The sequence below is a fragment of the Macaca mulatta genome, chromosome 11, assembly GCF_049350105.2.
Source record: "Macaca mulatta isolate MMU2019108-1 chromosome 11, T2T-MMU8v2.0, whole genome shotgun sequence".
Lineage (NCBI taxonomy): Eukaryota > Metazoa > Chordata > Mammalia > Primates > Cercopithecidae > Macaca > Macaca mulatta.
Window position 1 is genome coordinate 135,987,660 of NC_133416.1, and position 19,841 is coordinate 136,007,500.

The window sequence follows — 19,841 nt, forward strand, 5'->3', positions numbered from 1 at the left end:
TCTACAAGCTCCAGCGTGCAAAAACAATCTGTGCAACCCTATTTCTTCGCCAGGCATTGAACTTGGTGTCTCCCCCCGTTCTATCTGATGGCAGAAAACTTCATCTCACTCATTCCAGGTCTGATAAGCCATTTCAGGTTGAAACTCGGTAGATTCAACCTCTCGAACTCTGCCTGATCTGCCCAAGATAGACCCAGGAGGGCAAGTTCATCACGGCACTGCACTGTGTAGGAAATGTTAGGTCTTCAGGTATTCACCCTCTTGTGGCTTCCTTCACAGGGGTTTGTAATTCCATCATTTAGCCTTGAAATTTACTGAGGCATCCATGTTTCTACCTGGTCTCCAAGTACATAGTCTGTGCCATCTTCACTTCTCTACCCACTCTTCCTGCAAGAAACTGAGGCCAGGTTCATACTTGCCTCAGTTCTCGCCTCAGCTAACTTCAGTGACCTACCCTGGAATTAGGCCAATGTCCCACTGATTTCCATACCATTCAGGGCTTTAGGGGCCTGGGGATTGGGGTGGCTTCTTCTGAATTCCTCTCTGCCTGGGCATCCCGGTCTAATCCTGATCTACCTCTGCCACATGCTGCTGGCAAAGTGCAGAGGAGACTTTAGGATCACTCGGGAATGAGCAAGAGAACTCTAGAAATCAGAACCTTCATCTATTGCTGCTTGACAAGGTGGCCCGAGGTTACTGGCTCCAAACAAATATTTGACATTTCTCACGATAAGTTGGAGTTTTCTGGGCAGTTCCTCTGTTGGAGCTGTATCCATCTGATGCAGTCACTTGTGGCTGGGTTGGCCAGGCTTCTCCCCTCTCCATGGGATCCTGCATCTAGGGGTCTTCATGACACATTGGCTTCAGAGCAGTGCTCTGAGAGAGTGAAAAAAGCAGCTAGAAGGCTCTCCAAGGCCCTGGAAATTTTGTATCATCAGTTCTGCAGCCTTTCAGAGGCTGAAACAAATCACAGGGCCAGCCTAGATTCAGGCGGGTGAGGAGACAGATGCTCCTCTCGATAGACCGATGGACGGCAGGGCAGAGTCCACTTGCAGAAGGGTGTGCATACTGAGGCAGGTGAGGAGACAGGTGCTCCTCTCGATGGGCGGCACAGCAGAGTCCCCTTGCAGAGGGGTGTGCATACTGGGGTGGGTAGCATCTGAGACCATTTAATAACTTACCACAGCGTCTAACCAAAAGAACAGATGCTGCTTTTAGCAGTTACAACAGAGGGAATAAGAGCACAGGAAACTGGCTCAAAGTGAGGGCTGAGCTCCGCCCTCCAAAGGACCTGCACACACTCGTGCCTCTCCCCTCCAGCGGGCCCTCCGTGCCTGTGTTTAGTCTGGCCGGGAGTGGATGCTGGGCGGAGGGCTTGGTGAGTATTCTTCCCGAATATTTTCTTCACGTACAGCCAGTCTACAGATTACTTTATATATTTACTTTTTTACTTGGGAGCCCTAAATGTTACATCTCTTTTCTTCCACTGTGCTGGCTTTTCGGAGGGCAGCAGCAGCTCCTCGCTAACTTCCAGGACTCGGGGCACAGGAAAGAAACTCAGTTAGTCACCAGTGAGGAAAACTGCTTGGTTAACATTTCATAGCATCATATAAAACTGTGCAAACTATAGTGTCTGTGAGAGTAGGAGGCAAATTGGAGGCCCTGAGAAACAAAGCTAGAATCGAAGAATTCTATGTCCTTAAGGAAAGGACTCCAACTGTGGTCAGGCCAGGGAAGAACCCCACTTGTGGTCGGGCCAGAGTGGAAGGAGGGTCATGTTAGCTGCTGTGGAATGGGGAAGTGCAGAGGGCAGAGAGTGTCAAGAGAGAATGTCGAAGGTGCGCGTTTTCCCTCCGTGTCCCTCTCCCTGGTGGAATTTGCCTCTCCCATCCAAAGCCTTTCCAGCAAGGAACTTGTATGAGTCAGGGTTCCCCAGAGACATAGAACCAATGGGGTGGGTGAGTCCATAGGTATAGATTTAGATAGACAGATTTATGGCTACATTGGATGGATGGATAGATATGATAGATTGGTTGATGAATAGATCAGATGGAGTGATTTATTGAAGATAGAATTGATAGAATGATTAATTGATTGGTGGATAGATGGGATGAGTGGATGGATGGATAGATGGATGTGTGGATAGAGAGATAGATGGATAGATTGATAGATGGATAATAGATGGATAGATAGATGATACAAATGGATAGATCATACAGGGATAGATGGCTAGACAGATAAATAATGGATGGAAGATGGATAGATGGATGGATGGATAGATAGATAGATAGATAGATAGATAGATAGATAGATAGATAGATAGATCGATAGATAGAGGATAGCTAGATGATACAAATGGATAGATAGATCATAGAGGAATAGATAATAGATAGATGGCTAGATAGATAAATAATGGATGGAAGATAGGTAGATAATGGATAGATAGATAATGAATAGATAATAGATAGATGATAGATGGATGGATGGATAATAGATGGATAGATAGATAAATGATGGATAGAAAGATGATAGATAATGATGGATGGATGGATGGATGGATGCATGGATGCATAGATAATAAATAGATGCATAGATAGATAATAGATGGGTAGATAGATGGAAGGATGGATAGATAAATAGATGGATATATAGATAATAGATGAATAAATGGATGGATGGATGGATAATACATAGATAGATAGATGTCAGATTATGGATAGGTAGATGGATGGATGGATGAATAGATAGATGGAATATAGATAGATAGATAGATAGATAGATAGATAGATAGATAGATAGATAATGAGGAGTTGGCTCATGCAATTATAGAGGCTGGCAAGTCCCAACCACTGCAGTTGTCAAGCTGGAGACTCAGGAGAGCCAGGAAAGTATTCCCATTCTGAAGGTGTAAGGACCAGGGAGACAATATCTCATTCTGAGTCCAAAGGCAGGGGAAAAAGTTGCTGTCCCAGGCAATCAGACAGGAGGAATTCCCTCTTACTCTGGGTAGAGTCAGCCCTTTTGTTCTGTTCAGGTTTTCAGTTGACTGAATGACATTCACCCACATTGCCGGGGACCAAGGGCTTCACTCAGCTGAGATGTTAATTTCACCCAGAAACACCCTCACAGATACATCCAGAATAATGTTTGCGCAAATGTCTGGGCATCCCATGGCTCTGTCAAGGTAATGCATAACATTAACCATCACAGAGACCAGATGGGACAGGAGGATGGGGGTGCATGACAGATCTGGTGTGACGGCCTTCTATACCCTCAGTGACATCACGTCAAACCACCTCCTGAGGTATCGGCTGGGGAGAGGGAAGTAGGAGAGGACAGTTTCATGCGTGAGGCATCACTGGGTTTTCCTTCATTCCCCTTTCTATTGCTTCAGGTGTCTCATAAGGTCCTGGGCAGCAAGGTTGGTCTCCCACTGGAGAATTTACACTCATTGGAGAGCGAGATGTGAAAGGGTCATTGTCAGGTTCCTTGAGCTTTTCAGGTCATTTCTGGGGGTCTGTAGAGCCCCCATGCACTCCAGTTCCATCTTATCTGAGAATCACTTTGAAAGATTCATCATTTTTTGGCAGAACCCTCTGTCCAGCATGTTAATTGGATCCGAAGGGCTGGACTCAGTGCCCACTTTGGGCTGGCCTAGGGCCCACCATTGCAGCACGGGGAAGCCCACTGTGATGCCTGTGGAGCATCGGGAGCCTGCTTGGGCCAGGGGCTACGTGAAGCCAAGACACCCGAACCTCTGAGGTCTTCTTGGCAGCTGCACTTCCTGAAGTGTGACCTAATTTAGCTCAAGCTTCAGCTGCTGGAGAATGACTATATGGCACACTTCTGGTATGCGAGGCCCATGCAGGCCACCTGCTCTGCTTCAGGAAGTTGCATCCTGCATGGAAAATAAAAACCATCAGGCTCTCAAGAGAACAACGGACCCCTCCCCCGTGTGGCCAGGGGTTCCCTGGAGCCGTCCCCCGGGGCTTTCACGCAGGAGGGGCCAGGAAGAACCGGAAGCTCCCATGGTCTCTCTCCTCTCTTAAGGGCTTCGTTTCATCCATAGTTTTATTCCCCCTGCCTGTATTTCCCTCGCTGCGCAGCCTCCTTTCTTAATTGGATTTGCTTCAACATTTACGCAGTGGGAGATTTCCCATTTTTTAAAAATCCAAACTTCTGTTTTATTCTTGGAAAACAGAATTTCTGGCAACAAGGGGCCTAGATTTGCACCTGGCTGTGGTGGGCTAGAACTGGGAAGCAGCTGCCCCTAAATGTGGCAGAGGGCCCCTAGTGTGTTACAGCCTCTGTCAAGGCCTGTGTGTGACAGTGCAATCACCTGCTTTCCACCTGCCTGGCTTCCAAAGGCGCTTGAGTTTGTGGACCCTGCCCCAGATGGACGCACCTCCCTGCCTCTCTCACCTCCACGCCAAGCGACTCATCAAAGGGGCAGGTCTTGGTTCCAGGGGCCTCTCTTATATATTGACAAACTTTTCAGAGAGTGGATCTTTTCTAGAATTTTTAAAATTCATTTTAAGAATATGAAGTCCTGTTATTGCTGGAACTCACCAGTAAACAAAACAAGTTTTTAAAACCCTTTCACGGGGCTTACATTTTAGATAAGAGGAGCTGGAAGAAGTCAACAAATACGATGAATAAGGAAGATACAGGACAGGTGGGAGGGTGAAGATGCTGTAGAAAAGGCCAGAAGTAGAAGAGGAGGCAGGAGGTGTAGGTGAGAGGGTGATATGGGAGGGCTCATGTGAGCGGAGACCTAAAGGAAGTTGAGGAAGCCTCCGGATGTGTGATGGATGATTATTCCAGGCAGAAGAAGGAGCAAAGTGCAACGTCCCTAAAGCAGGAATGTTCCTGAAGTGTTTGAAAGCTTCGAGGAGGTCAGTGGGGCTGGAGGAGAACGAGCAAGGGGAGGGGTAGGAGAGTCCCAGGGGTGAGGGTGGGTGGCACCAGTCAGGCTCAGCCTCGCAAGCCCTGGAGAGGACTTTCGCTTAAGCCAAGTGAGATGGGGAAGCCTTGCAGGTTTAGGCCGCAGAAATCTCATGGCCCAAGTCACATTTCAGGAGAATTATTCTGGCTGCTGCACTGAGGAGAGATGTAGGGGTAGTGGGGGGTTAGGGCAGAAATGGGCGTCCCAGTTAGGAGGCATTGAAATGACCCAGGTAAGAGATGATGGTTGCTTGGGCTGGAGCAGTCATAATGAAGGTGGTGGGAAGTGCTCAGGTTCGGGATGTGTTTTCAAGATAATCCTGATGAATTAGATGTGGGATGTGAAAGAAAGAATTCAAGAATGACTCCTGGTTGGCCGGGTGCGGTGGCTCAAGCCTGTAATCCCAGCACTTTGGGAGGCCGAGCCGGGCGGATCACGAGGTCAGGAGATCGAGACCATCCTGGCTAACACGGTGAAACCCCGTCTCTACTAAAAAATACAAAAAACTAGCCGGGCGCGGTGGCGGGCGCCTGTAGTCCCAGCTACTCGGGAGGCTGAGGCAGGAGAATGGGGTAAACCCGGGAGGCGGAGCTTGCAGTGAGCTGAGATCCGGCCACTGCACTCCAGCCTGGGCGACAGAGCAAGACTCCGTCTCCAAAAAAAAAAAAGAAAGAAATTAGGAAATTAAAAAAAAAAAAATGAGACTGAAAAGCTTGTTAATCACAGAGAGAAAACACACTTCTGTATACAGCAGTAATTCTCAACATCGACAACACATTGAAATCACTGAAGTGTTTAAAATACTGATGTCTGAGTGTCACCTCTCAGGATTCTGATTCTGTTAGTGTAGGGTACACACAGCTATTGGTTGTTTTTCTTTTAATTTCCCCAGGTAATTATAATAGTCAGCCAGGATGGAGAGCCCCTGCTTTAGAGGATGGGGAGACTCAGGTTTCTTCCATAAGGATTGCAATTCTTTTAAGCAGTTTCACTGCATCAATATGATTTGCAATACTCTCTCTTTTTTCACCTTTTCATGCATTCTCTGCTTCTGTAAATTTTTAGACTTTGGAGAATGGGGTAGAGAGAAGTGAAATGTGGCTTGTTTGGTTTTTTTGGTTTTTGTTTTTGTTTTGAGACAAGGCCTCACTCTGTCACCCAGGCTGCAGTGCAGTGGCCAGATCTCACCTCACTGCAACACTATAACGTCCGCCTCCCTGCAACACTGTAACCTCTGCCTCCCTGCAACACTGCAACTCCCACCTCCCTGCAACACTGTAACTTCTACCTCCCTGCAACACTGTAACCTCCACCTCCCTACAACACTGTAATCCCTCCCTCCCTGCAACACTGTAACTAACCTCTGCCTCCCTGCAACACTGTAACCCCTACCTCCCTGCAACACTGTAACCTCCACGTCCCTGCAACACTGTAATCTCTCCCTCCCTGCAACACCGTAACCTCTGCCTCTCTGCAACACTGTAACCTCCACCTCCCTGCAACACTGTAACCCCTGCCTCCCTGCAACACTGTAACTTCCACCTCCCTGCAACACTAACTTCCACCTGCCTGCAACACTGTAACCCCCACCTCCCTGCAACACTGTAGTTTCCACCTCCCTGCAACACTGTAACCTCCGCCTCCCTACAACACTGTAACCCCTGCCTCCCTGCAACACTGTAACTTCCACCTCCCTGCAACACTGTAACTCCCACCTCCCTGCAACACTGTAACTTCCACCTCCCTGCAACACTGTAACCTCCGCCTCCCTACAACACTGTAACCCCTGCCTCCCTACAACACTGTAACTTCCACCTCCCTGCAACACTAACTTCCACCTCCCTGAAACACTAACTCCCACCTCCCTGCAACACTGTAACCCCCGCCTCCCTGCAACACTATAACTTCCACCTCCCTGCAACACTGGAACCTCCACCTCCCTGCAACACTGGAACCTCTGCCTCCCTGCAACACTCTAAGTTCCGCCTCCCTGCAACACTCTAAGTTCCACCTCCCTGCAACATTGTAACCCCCACCTCCCTGCAACACTATAACTTCCACCTCCCTGCAACACTGTAACTTCTGCCTCTCTGCGACACTGTAACCTCCACCTCCCTGCAACACTGTAACCTCCGCCTCCCTGCAACACTCTAACTTCCACCTCCCTGCAACAATGTAACCTCCACCTCCCTGCAACACTGTAACCCCTGCCTCCCTGCAACGCTGTAACCCCTGCCTCCCTGCAACACTATAACCTCTACCTCCCTGCAATGCTATAACCTTCATCTCCTCAGGCTCGAGGGATCCTCCCACCTCAGCCTCCCAAGTGGCTGGCACTACAGACTGCACCACCACCCTGACTAATTTTTAGTTTTTATTTTTGTTTTGCTCCTTTGTTTGTGGATACAGGGTTTTGCCATATTGCCCAGGCTAGTCTCAACTCCTGAGCTCAGGTGATGCACCTGCCTTGGCCTCACAAAGTGCTGGGATTACAGGCATGAGCCACCCTGCACAGCCTGTTTGGCTTTTCAAATTTGAACTCATAATGCAATTCAAGGGTGCTTGGAAATGGGGTGACCTTCATGCACTTTGCTCCTCCCTGCTGCCTGTCTCTGTTATGCCACACCCTGAACTAGGTACAGAGACCTTGGATGAAGGAGGGACTCCCTCTGTAAAAGGCCAGATTCTTTCTCATTCCTCTGGCATATTGGATCTGGGTGTGTTAGCTTAGCTCAGCCAATCAGAGCTCCTTACTCAGACCTTTGAATGAGGGATCCTTAAGGCAAAGACTCAAGAACAGGAGAAAGTTTTTGACATCAGCAGCACTGTCCTCTCTAGAACTGGCATCTGAGGTTCTAGCTTTGTAGGCTTCCTTTTCTCCCACCTAGGCCCTATGCCTATTTTTCCAGTCTGCCTGGTAATTTTGAGGCATTTGTTCCATTCTCTTTTCCTTGTCAGTCAATGTAGGGTGTTTTCTGTTGCTTGCAACTCACACCACCAAGGGACATGCCTCTGCACCAGGTAGAGATCCCAGAAAGCCCTCAGATGTGAGTGCTGACATTAGGGTCAATGGGACTTTCTAAGAAAGCCCTTCCCAGTGAGGAAGCAAGTGTCCTTGCCTTCATGAAATGCTCATGAGGTGGAATGAACAAAGCAAAGCCTGGATCGAGTGATTCTCTTCTCCTGTAGCGGCTTCCCTATGAGAAGGTTGATTTTCTTTATTTGGTTGGTCTCTTTTCTTTCTGCGGGCACTAAGCTGTCAACCAACTTTGGAGCTGAAATCCCTGACTCCCTATAGTAGGGAGGTAAAGCCCTTTTGGCTTTTAACACATCCCCACACTCAATTTTCTTACCAAATAGAGTCTGACGGCTAAGAGGTTTGGTAAATTAGGTTTCCAGTGGTCCAAACTTGATTGTGACTGCTGGGAGAATTTATTTGCTTTGAGTAAGAGCTTTTTAAGCCAATTTTGAAAATTTAGTTCAAGAGTTACCGCAAGAAATCTACACTATTGATTTAGCAGGTGATAGTTCTTGGGTGCTCTCTGGAGTCACTTAAGTGTTCAAATTCCTCTCTTTATTACTCCAACAACATCACAAGCCCCATATGAGCTGATGTGAAAGACTCTTGCTCCCTTCAAGGCAAAGCTTAGCAAATATTTCAGTCTGATTAGAGTCAGTGGAAAGGCACTGACCGCAGAAGACTTGAAAGAAGAAAAGATTTCTTATTTGTTTAGTCTCTTTCTGCCAGCACAATGTGCATTATGGCATTGTGTCCACAGAGGCAGGCACTCAGGAAGTGCAGTGTATACACATCTTAGTGAGTCCCAGTTCACACTGAGTGGTTGAGAGCCTGCCCCTCCACTGTGGTTCGTTCTCAGGAAGCTCCTGGACCAGGCTTCAAGAGTGTGTCTGAATGGTGGCTTCAGGCAGCCAACCCTAACGCCACGGAGCCTGAATGCGATGTCAAGTCCTGCTAAACACAAGAAACAGCTTCCATTTATTGATGCCTGCTGGTGCCAAGTTCCGTTCTAAGTACTTTGACTTGTTCATTCAGATCAACTCCAAAATGGGAGGGATTAACATCCCCATTTTGCAAATAGAGAAAATGAGGCAGAGTTGTTCAGTCATCCAGCCAGTACCCGGGGAAGCCAGGCTGTGAGTCAGGAAGTCCGTCTGAAGCCCACAGCATGCATCCTGACCCGCATGTGCTCCCCTTAAAGGGCCATGGCATCCTGACCCACATGTGCTCCCCTTAAAGGGCCATGGCATCCTGACCCGCATGTGCTCCCCTTAAAGGGCCATGGCATCCTGACCCACATGTGCTCCCCTTAAAGGGCCATGGCTTTTCGTCTCGGTTCAAGCTGCTAACTTTCTTCCTCTCTCCTTCCCTCTCCCACTTTTTTCCTTCCTTCCCTCCTCTCCTCTCTTCTTCATTTCATTTATTGTTTCATTTCTTCTTTTCTCTTTCATTATCTGAATGAAATGCTTGTTGGAGGCCTAATGTTGACAACACATCTGATTGGAGGTGCTCTCATTGCAACAGGAGTATGTCGGGGGCAGGAGCGGGGTTAGGGACCATGCTCACTGCTGCCTCACCCCTTGGAGCACCAAGGATCCTGGGCACCACTGTTGGAGAATCACACATTCGTCATTTTTGTGAAGACGTCTTCCATCTCAGGTTCACAACATTTCTATAAAATGCCATTGCCAGAATATGTAGATACTGGAGGGAAACCTTCTAAGACGGAGACGGGAAACTGAGAGTCAGCAGAGATGCTGTCTGAGCTGTGCTACAGCTAAAAAGTGAAGGTTCTTATAATTTAAAATCCAGAGATTTTAGAGAAAAAAAAAAGCTGAGATTCCCAGCTTCTCTAGGAAAATCTTTTGCTGTCCAGTACCACTGGCCAGCCGTCCCCTAAGTCAGCAAGGACAGAGTGGAGACCTCCCTTAAAATGAACAGAGTGGAACCAACAACACCAAATCGCCCAGTCACTCATCTCCACAAAAGTGTCAAGTTTCAAAACAGGGTTGCATCTTCGTTAACTTAGATACATCATACTGTGCATTTTTTAGAGACAAAGAAGACAAGGGCTGTGTGGGGGTGGAGAAAGGGTAGGAAAGAATAGGAATGCACAAAAATAAAGAAACGAGGGCATTGGCTCTGTATCTTCCCAGAGGAATTCTTTGTCTGGTGTCAGAAGGTTGAATCCTGAGGCCTCCCGGTGGCTCATTCCTCTGTTGGATCAGTATGGTCTGACCTTTGCTCTATCGCACACATTCCCAGGGTCCCTGTGGACACAGAACTACCTCTTCTTCATTTTGTCGGAGATCTCCAACTCCCTGAAAGACAGACGTCAGTGTTCTAACCAGGCCCCTGCCCCCAGCGCACCAGGGAGCTTGCCCTTATGTCACCCTGATCTAGAATTCTGTGCAGCTGCCAGAAAGCTGGAGTTCTCATCCAGTTGTGAAACTTGTAAAATTTTTTGCCGTTCTGAAACCAAGATTAGGTTGAGTTGGCTCACAAGTGATGGGCATCTGAGTGGGGAGCTGCAGAATGTTTCAAACGGGATCCTGCTGAGTCGCCCCCTTCTATCTGTGGTTGAAGAGCAAGTTGATGCAAACACACTTTCTGGCAGCAGAGGTTCAAGAGTGTCTGCTCTGGCGCTGGTGCAAAATGAGAACCTTAATCACCACCTCAGGGTTTGTATTGGGATTTGGAATAAGGTATGTGTGGAACCTGGTCCAGTGCCTGGCACATAGTGAGTATATTGTCAACAGTCACCTGTTACTTTTATTCTTATGCCAACTACAACAGAACACTTTCAGGAGGTCACCTCACTGCTCACAAAAATCACATAACAATGTGTTTCAAGCCAAAAGGAAAAATACCCCTTCTCTTTTCTCTGGTCCGTGACTATGCCTTTCTTAATGCCCTTCGTTAGCATAATGGCAGCGGAGGAGGCTGCCGCTGGAGCATGAGAAGTTGAGCTGGCTTCTTTTTCATGCCTCTTTCCTCCCTGCACAATGGGAATGTCATTATTTCAATCTTCTAGATGGTGCCTCTGAGTCTCGGAGAGATGATGTGAGTGGTTGCAGTGCTCACAGAACTTCGTAAGAGAGGGAAGACAGGTGCGGGCTGAAAGCTCACTGCAACCTCTGTGGTGCTGTGCCAGTATAGGCATCCGTTTGGGACTGAAAGGGGGTCTTTGGACATCTGGGTGGTTGCCACATGCAATACTAAGGGAACTGAATTATTTTCTGAGTAGAGTCAGTCAAGTAGCCATGCAGCTCCTGGACAGCACCAGTACTGGTACCCAGTGGCAGATAAGGAGAATCAGGTCCAGGCATGCTTGCTAAGAAGATGAGATTAAACTCCCTGGAATGCAAAACTGTCTGCAGGCCTGCAGTGAGAGAGGTCGTCCTGGCTGTTGAGTTGTGCACGCTCAGACCCCTGTGGGCCTCAGCTGCCGGACCAAGACCACATCTCTTAGTTTGAAAACACTCTAGACTCAAGACACCTCTCCCTCATTTTTAAAGACCAGCAATTCATGCTTGAGATTTTCAGCCCCTAGCTTGATGGTCAAGACCTTCGATTTCTTTTCCCTTCCAGAGGAATCTCTAGCATCTCATAAATCATGATTCTCTGAGCCCTATTCCCGGCCCTGTGAACTTAAGGAAGATTCACGAGTCCCAGTGCTTTGTTTGGTGCAGTAACCTCCCCGTTACATCCCTCCACAGCCACTGAGCAGGACTGAGGGTGATGTGGTGGAGAGTTAGCGTTATGGCTGTCAATCAAGCCCTGAAGATTGAATGGTGCACTCAATATTAGTGCCCCAGCAAAGGAAAGTATTTCACTGCTACTCTTCGTGTTGGCACGTGCTTGAGATGCAGTTTTTAAGCATATCTGTTGTTTCTTTCGTGATATGCTATGGAAAATCTCCTTTAATTCATCTGCAAACATGTAGCCTTCCAGGGGATGGCAGCCTGAGGTCTTGCTGACCGCTGACCCACCACTTAGCGTCATCCTTAGCATATCAGCAGAGGGCACTGGAGACACCTCAGGCTGGATGCCAAGGCTCACCAGAACCCTGCCCCCCCCCTACAAATCCAGCATGATGCCTGCCATGCCCATCCTTCTTGTTTCCACCAATAGTGGTTCTATTGACTCAACAGCTCTACAAAGCTTAGCCAACTTCCCCTTCTCTGACCTTCTCTAGCCAATACTGGCAAAAGTTTTCTGTAAGGATCTAGATAAGAAATATTTTAGGTTTTGCAGGCTCTACATGGACTGATGCAGCATGTTCTTATGATGCGAGAGCAACCATAGGAAAATGTAGACAAATAGGCAAGGCTGTGCACCAGTAAAATGTTACTCACAAAAATAGGCAGTTGGCTGCCTTTGGTTCACAGGACACAGTTTGCTGTCTCCTGCCCTAAGGAAACAATCAAACAAACAAACAAAAAACTGTTGGAGCCTTGTGATGTCATATTTGACCACCAGCTGTCTTAGGCAAGGATCTGAAAAGAGCACTGGACTGGGAAACAAGAGATGCTACATTTTATGTTGATTCTGCACTAGCTAGCTATGTGGTTGTGGGCAAGCCATCTTTCCTTTATTGGCTTTAATTTTATCATCTAAAAAATGAAAAAGTTTGGACCAACAGTAGTTCCCAAAATACATATATTTCAAATGCATGGAATTGGTCAGAATTCTTAGTTGCAGACAAAGAGTCCCTTTAGCTAAGTTTTAGCCCCTCTAAGCAGAAGAGGTGTCATTAAAGGATACTAGGCAATTCACATAATCTCTAGGAGAACCACTGAATTGAATGTGTTTACTACACAGCCAGGGACAGGGCAGCCAGCGATAACACAGACGAAAAAGGTCCGACCTCTGCAGAGGACTATTGTGGTGGAAATACCACTGTCACCCGTTGGCATGATGATGTGAGGGCCTGGATGCCAGGGGCACCCCACAGCTGCCCCGGGAGAACCAGGGCCACTGTGCTCACCAGAAAACCCAAACTCCCTTCCTGGCTTCCACTCTAGAACCCACTTCTTCCTCTGCTTCCCAAATGAGTGGGTCTGACTGGAGCAAACTCTGCTTCAATCCTGCATCTAGCAGCAAGGGGGTCTGAGAATATAGTTTAGGCCTCTCAGCCCCTTTAGCAGAGCAGGACAAGCAGAGGGGGTTGAAGGTGCTATTGAGTGAGTGGCCTACACCAGCGGTCCCCAAACTTTCTGGCACCAGAGACCAGTTTCATGGAAGACAATTTTTCCACAGATGGGAGTGGTGGGGGAAGGATGGTTTGGGGATGATTCAAGTACATTACATTTATTGTGCACTTTATTTCTATTATTATTACATTGTAATAATAATGAATATTGAATAATAATGAACTAATGATATAAATCACCATAATGTAGAATCAGTGGGAGCCCTGAGTTTGTTTTCCTGCAACTAGACTGTCCCATCTGGGAGTGATGGGAGACAGTGACAGATCATCAGGCATTAGATTTTCATAAGGAGCACACAACCTAGATCCCTCACACGTGCAATTCACAATACAGTTCACGCTCCTATGAGAATCTAATGCTGCCACTGACCTGACAGGAGGTGGAGCTCAGGTGATAATGTGAGCTATAGTGAGTGGCTGTAAAGAGAGGTGAAGCTTCCCTTGCTTACCCACCACTCACCTCCTGCTGTGCATCCCTATTCCTTGTGGGCCATGGACTGGTACCAATTCATGGCTTAGGGGTCGGGACCCCAGCCTAGAGCATCTGCCACACCTACAGAACTGAACAGAGGCCATGCAGGTGCATAGTGCAGGTGTGAAATAAACTGGTTTAGCTCGTCATCTGCAGAGCTGGTAATCATCATTCCAAAGCCTCATCCACACAGACACAGTTTATTGCTCATTGTTGAATATTCTTGGTCCATATCCTTAACGTGTGGGTGCTTCTCTGTCCTGGATGCCAGTCCTTACCTTATTGGGGGTTCCATGCCCCAGGTGCCCCCACCAAAACCCTAGAGCCATCCCTGAGAGGCACTTCTTTGTCTTTATCTTCTGGGTACAATTATGAGGAGAGAAGGGTCCTTTGAACAAAATTGGCTTAAAGCCATTTTCTTTTCTCTCTTCCAGGAGCAGCAGTTTATTCAATGAGGTCGTGCAGATGAATTTTGAAATAGCCAGTTTCAGCAGCCTTTCGGGGACTCAGCCCATCACATGGCAGGTGGAGTACCCGCGGAAGGGGACCACAGACATTGCCATGTCCGAGATCTTTGTCAGCCAGAAGGACCTGGTGGGCATCGTTCCTCTGGCTATGGTGAGTCCTGAGTTACCTTGGACACTCCTGCATTCAGCCACCTGATTGCATCCTGTGTCCTTCCTGTCCATCATGGGATGTTTGCTGCAATGGTTTTATGGAGTATTTACTTTCAAAGTTTCTCGTCTTCTTCCCACTCTGGAAGTTGTCACTTTTCATTAGCCTAGCCTTTCTCAACTTTAGTCATAAAGTTTAGTCCAGCAAGTCACAATCATTGCTGGAGGTGGAAGTGAGCACCTGTGATTTTGAGAAGCTCCCCAGGTGATTTCAGTGTGCAGCCAGGGTTGGAAACCCCTAAGCTAAAAGGATGGTCAGTTTGCCATCTTTCTGCAAACTTGGCTCCTTCCTGCTCCCCACGCCAGGCTTGAGATAGACGCCCCTTCATCTCCTCTTTCCTTAGGATGATGGAGCTCACTCAGCATTGAACGATCAGAGGCTGTCACTGGGCTGCAAGGTCAACCTGAAATGTAGAAAGTAGATGAGTGACATTGGGCTTGAGTAGTACAGCATCCCCTATCTGACTCACAATGTGGCCACTCTTAGATTACTATTAGTAGTGTACACTGATGAGAACATGTAAGCAAACATGCTATTTGCGTGAGTCATGTTATGAGAAATGGATTAATCAGGATTATGAGAAGTGGATTATTTGGGATTCTTTGAGTTATAAAGGCTGCAAACACAGCCCAACTTAAACTTGGCTCATGTAAGTTTAAAAGTCTAGAAAAGTGTTTCTCAAACATTATTGGGCATGCAGATCACATGTACATGTTGAGTAGGTGCCCATCCTCACTTAGAAGGTCTGGGTTGGGTACTTATTTTTCAAAGCTCCTAAGCCATGTCAGTGCGGCTGGTCTGCAGACCACACTTGGAGTGTGAGGGGCCCACGTGTGCAAAGGATGTGGTATGGACGGTGGCTTCTCTTCCTTTCTCAGCTCTCCTTCCTCTTTGTTAGTCACAAGGTGGCCCCGGCAATGCCATGCTGACTCCTTCACAGCATCATGTCCAGCAAGAAATAAGTGGAAACCTCATCACCAATCACTCCAGCAAATCCTCTGGGACAGGGACTGATTGGAACTGATAGGCTTGGGTCATGAGCCCAACTTGAAGCCAATCACTGAAATCAAAAGGATGCGTTAGTCTTATTGCCCAGGCCTGGGGAATGTATCACCCTGGGGCAGGTGTGGAATCAGGTGAAGGAGGTGTAACAGCAGGTGGGACAGGTGTAGCGTCAGGTGGGGCAGGTGTGAAATCAAGTGGGGCAGGTGTAGAGTCAGGTGGGGCAGGTGTAGAATCAGGTAAGGCAGGTGTAGAGTCAGGTGGGGCAGGTGTGGAATCAGGTGGGGCAGGTGTGGAGTCAGGTGGGGCAGGTGTGGAGTCAGGTGGAGCAGGTGTAGAGTCAGGTGGGGCAGGTGTAGAGTCAGGTGGGGCAGGTGTAGAGTCAGGTGGGGCAGGTGTGGAATCAGGTGGGGCAGGTGTAGCCTCACGGGGGGCAAGTGTGGAGTGAGATTAAGAGCCTGTGCATCATGGAAAAATCTGGCTTTCACTGAAACAGGGAACAGATGCTGGTCAGACAAAACAGCAGATGTCCCCCCAGAAGGTATCATCTACCACAAAGCTCTGTAAACACTTTGAAGTTAGGGAATGATTCCTTTTGACTTTTTATGTCCTAGAACAGGGGTCAACAAACAGCCCATGGACCACGTCCAGTCTGCTGCCCAGTTTTGTACACCACGCAAGCTAACAATGGTTTTAACATTTTTCAATATCTACATTTTTAAGTGGTCCTGTCTAGCTACTTCATATGCTCAGTTCTGCCTCTTAGCTCATAAACTCTACAATATTTACTATCTGGCCTTTTAGAGAGAAAATGTGCAGACCTGTGTCCTAGAGCACACACCAACATCAGCTCTGGATTACAAGTGCTCAGTTTCTGTCTTACCTATTTCGGAAGAATAAGACATTCGAATACTTTGAAAAGGAAAAGTCATCTTAAGAGTGTGAGATATTATAATGGTCCTTTTCAAGGGAGCACAGGTCTTCCTTCGATGGATATATTGTTATTACTGTGGTTGTTGTGTTTTTGTAATGCTTTTAAGGTAAAGCGAAGTGACTACTAATGTCTGTACTCTTGTCAGGATCCTTTTGTTTGCAAGTAAATGCGCGTGAATTCAAATGAGCTTTATTCAGAAGTTAGATGATTAACAAACATCTTTGCAGCACCAGCACAGAGCTCTGGGCTCTGAACCCTGGATTTGGGTGCTTGTGCAGTGATATGGTTTGGCTGTGTCCCCACCCAAATCTCATCTTGAATTGTAGCCCCCACAATTCCCACATGTTGTGGGAGGAACCCGAAGGGAGAAAATTGAATCATGGAGGCAGTTTTCACCATACTGTTCTCATGATTGTGAATAAGTGTCACAAGATCTAGTGCTTTTATAAGGGGTTTCCCCTTCCACTTGGCTCTCATTCTCTCTTCCCATCGCCATGTGAGACATGCTTTTTGCCTTCCGCCATGATTGTGAAACCTCCCCAGCCACGTGGAATGGTGAGTCCATTACCTATTTTCCTTTATAAATTGCCCAGTCTCAGATATGTCTTTATCAGCAGCATGAAAACGGACTAATACATGCGGTGTCATCGTTTTGCATCCCCTGGGATATACAACTTGACCTCAGCTATGCAAAGCAACATGGAAAATTAGAAAATAGATGAGGCAGTTTAGAGGAACTTCTATTCTCCTGTTTTCTGTATGCTCAAAGTTTTGGTTCAGAATAAGCTTTAGGACATTTATAACTAGGCAAAAAATAAACTTTTGTTGGAAGTAACTAGCTAATAAAACTGCAGCTTTGACTAGAAGATGAGAAATTTAAAAAAAAAAATACTGAACAAAAAGCAAATCCTGTGTTGTCTGTTAGCAGCCAGTGAGACAGCTGGTTAGATCTTTGAACAAATTAAGTATATTTTCCAAGTTGTTGATTGTTTTAAAGAAAACAAACTTCAGAAAGGTGAAATAGGGGATTAACAGATGGAAAATCTGCCTTGCTGGGGAAGTTCTCGCCTTAAAATCAAACCTTCTGAAGCTCCTTTTTAAATCCAAGGAGAGAGCCATGGACAGGAAGATCCAGCCCCAGCATTCCCCCATCACCTACTGCCTCTGACTCCCCCTGAGTAAAGGCAATGGGAAAAGCAGGGAGAAGTGCTCTCAACTCTCCCCAAAGCAGACCCTGCAGGCGAAAGCCACCTGAATCTCACTCACCGGTCCCTGGGCACTGTTTTATTTGGAGAACGCTGGTTCCCAAGGCCACCGTTTTGCTCATCCTGCCTCCAGGCTTGTTGGCAAGGAGACTCTTGCCTTGTGAGGGCAGGAAAGCTCCAAGTCTTAGCTCCATGGCCCTCCTGCCAGCACCCACATCTCCCTAATGCCCTCCTCCCTGCCCTGGCCCCCACTGTGCCATTGTTAGGCCTGGGGGTTGGGGTGAGAGAGGTATCTGAATGGGAGGACCAAGGCCACTTTCTTACATAAAGCTTTCAAACCACAAAGGAAGGAGCATTCGGGACTAACAAAAACGTTGGCAGTTCAGTTCTTCTTCAATGCAAGAAAAAAGTGTTCACATCCCAAATTGAGGCCACATAAGCAGAGGCCAGGCACAGATTTCCATGTGATAGTTTCTGTATGTCAGTGGCTGGAGTGGTGGTCTCTTTTTAAGAATAAATGGATAAGGCCAGGCATGATGGCTCACACCTGTAATCCCAGGACTTTGGGAGGCCAAGGCAGGAGGATTGTTTGAGTCCAAGAGTTCAAGACCAGCTTGGGCAACATAGTGAGACCTCGTTTCTACTATATATATATATATATACCAAAATTAGCCAGGTGTGGTGGCACACACATGTAGTCCCAGCTCCTGGGGAGGCTGAGGTGGGAGGATCGCTTACGCCCAGGAGTTGGAGGCTGCAGTGAGCCATGATGGTGCCACTGCATTCCCAGCCTGGGCAACAGAATGAGACCCTGTCTCAAAAAAAAAAAAAAAAAAAAAAAGAGGGGGGGAATAAACAAACAGCAGAATTCATTCAACCTCACACTAAGCTCTGCAGGTATTCATTGCTGCACATCCTCAGAGGACAGCAGTCAACAGACAACATTTGCCTTCCTGCAGGTATACTCTAGTGGAGTGACAGAAGGCAAACAGGTAGATACTGCCTAAGGCGAGGTCCAGGTAGTGATCAGACGCTGCTGTCAGACAAATCAAGGAGGGCAAGGGGATGGGGTCTAACTGATTTCTAGCTCTATTAATGTCATGGACTTCCTTCCTACTGCTTATTTGAAATTTAAAAAAACAAAAAACAAAGAAACTAAATGTTAGGCATGAAACTCTAGAGAAGGCAGTAACCACTAATTTTGGCAGGTGTAGGAAGAAGTTCTTTGCCCCTGGGACTGATATATTTAGTCTGAAATTAAATTTCCTAAGAAGTGGTGAGATTTACCTGGAGTTTTGAAAAGTCTCAAATCATTGCCATTTTTCATCCTTTGCAAACACATTATGAAATCATTTTCCTTGACCCCTGAAACTTGATGGTAACTTGGGTTGTTTTTTTCTTACACAGAGCTTTCAAAATTCCTAGACCATGTTCCTATCTCTCTGCATAAAATCAAATTAAAAATAAAGTGGCAATCAGTAGGGCTGTTTAAAGGAGAAATTGCTACTTGTTTTTGCATCTGCAAAATGATGATCTAATTCTCACCTCTCTGGGGTGTCATGGAGATTCATTAGGGCTTGAGAGATCCTTGGAGCCCCTGGATGAAGCACGCAGCTAGAAAGGATGATCAGGAAAAAGATGGCAGTAGAGCCTTCTCCTGTGACTGGTTTGCCCTTCCAGACCCTCTGGGCTCTGGGCCCTGGGGGCTGGCCCGTGTGAACGACAGCCCCCAGGCTCCCTTGCCCTCTGGCTGCTGGAGGGCTTTAACCAGTGGGAGGCACCAGAGAGAACTGGAGGGAAGGGGTTGGATTATGCCCACCCTCCCAAGAAAGCAGGTTGAAGCCCTAACCCCTGGTGTCTGTGAATGTGACCTTATTTGGAAGTAAGATCTTTGTGGATTTACTGAAGTTGAGAGGAGATCATGCTGGATTCGAGCGGAGTCCAAATGCAGTGACTGGTGTACTTACAAGGAGACAGAGATTTGAACATGGAAGATACAAGAAGAAGGCCATGTGAGGATGGTGACAAAGACTGGAGCATCCAATAGCACCCAGTAGCCAAGGGAAGCAAAGAGCAGCTGGCAACATGCTGAGCCTAGGAGAGCGGCGAGGACGGGTCTCCCTGGAGCCTTCAGAGGGATTGTGTTGCAGCTGACACCTTGATTTCGGACTTTCAGCCTGAGGAACTATGAGAGAATCAGTGTCTGTTGTTTCAGCCTCCATCCATGGTACTGTTTCGGGAGCCCTGGGACACAGTGCATCCCCATCTGCCTGGCCTGATGTGTGTCTTGTGGGGGTGAGCTCCTCAAGCATCTCAACTGCCTCGCCCTGCCCTTAGGCCGTGTGGTAGAAACAGCTCCCAGCTGGGACTAGCA

The 19,841-nt window shown here is 47.4% G+C and overlaps 1 protein-coding gene across 1 annotated transcript in view; it reads left to right on the forward strand.

Annotated features, from left to right (window-relative positions):
- Positions 1-19,841, forward strand: part of TMEM132C (transmembrane protein 132C) — a 439,369-nt gene that overhangs the window by 330,105 nt on the left and 89,423 nt on the right. Inside the window, exon 4 of the mRNA XM_015109695.3 lies at positions 14,086-14,269. Coding sequence (XP_014965181.3) covers positions 14,086-14,269 — 184 coding nt within the window. The remainder of the gene's footprint in view (positions 1-14,085; positions 14,270-19,841) is intronic.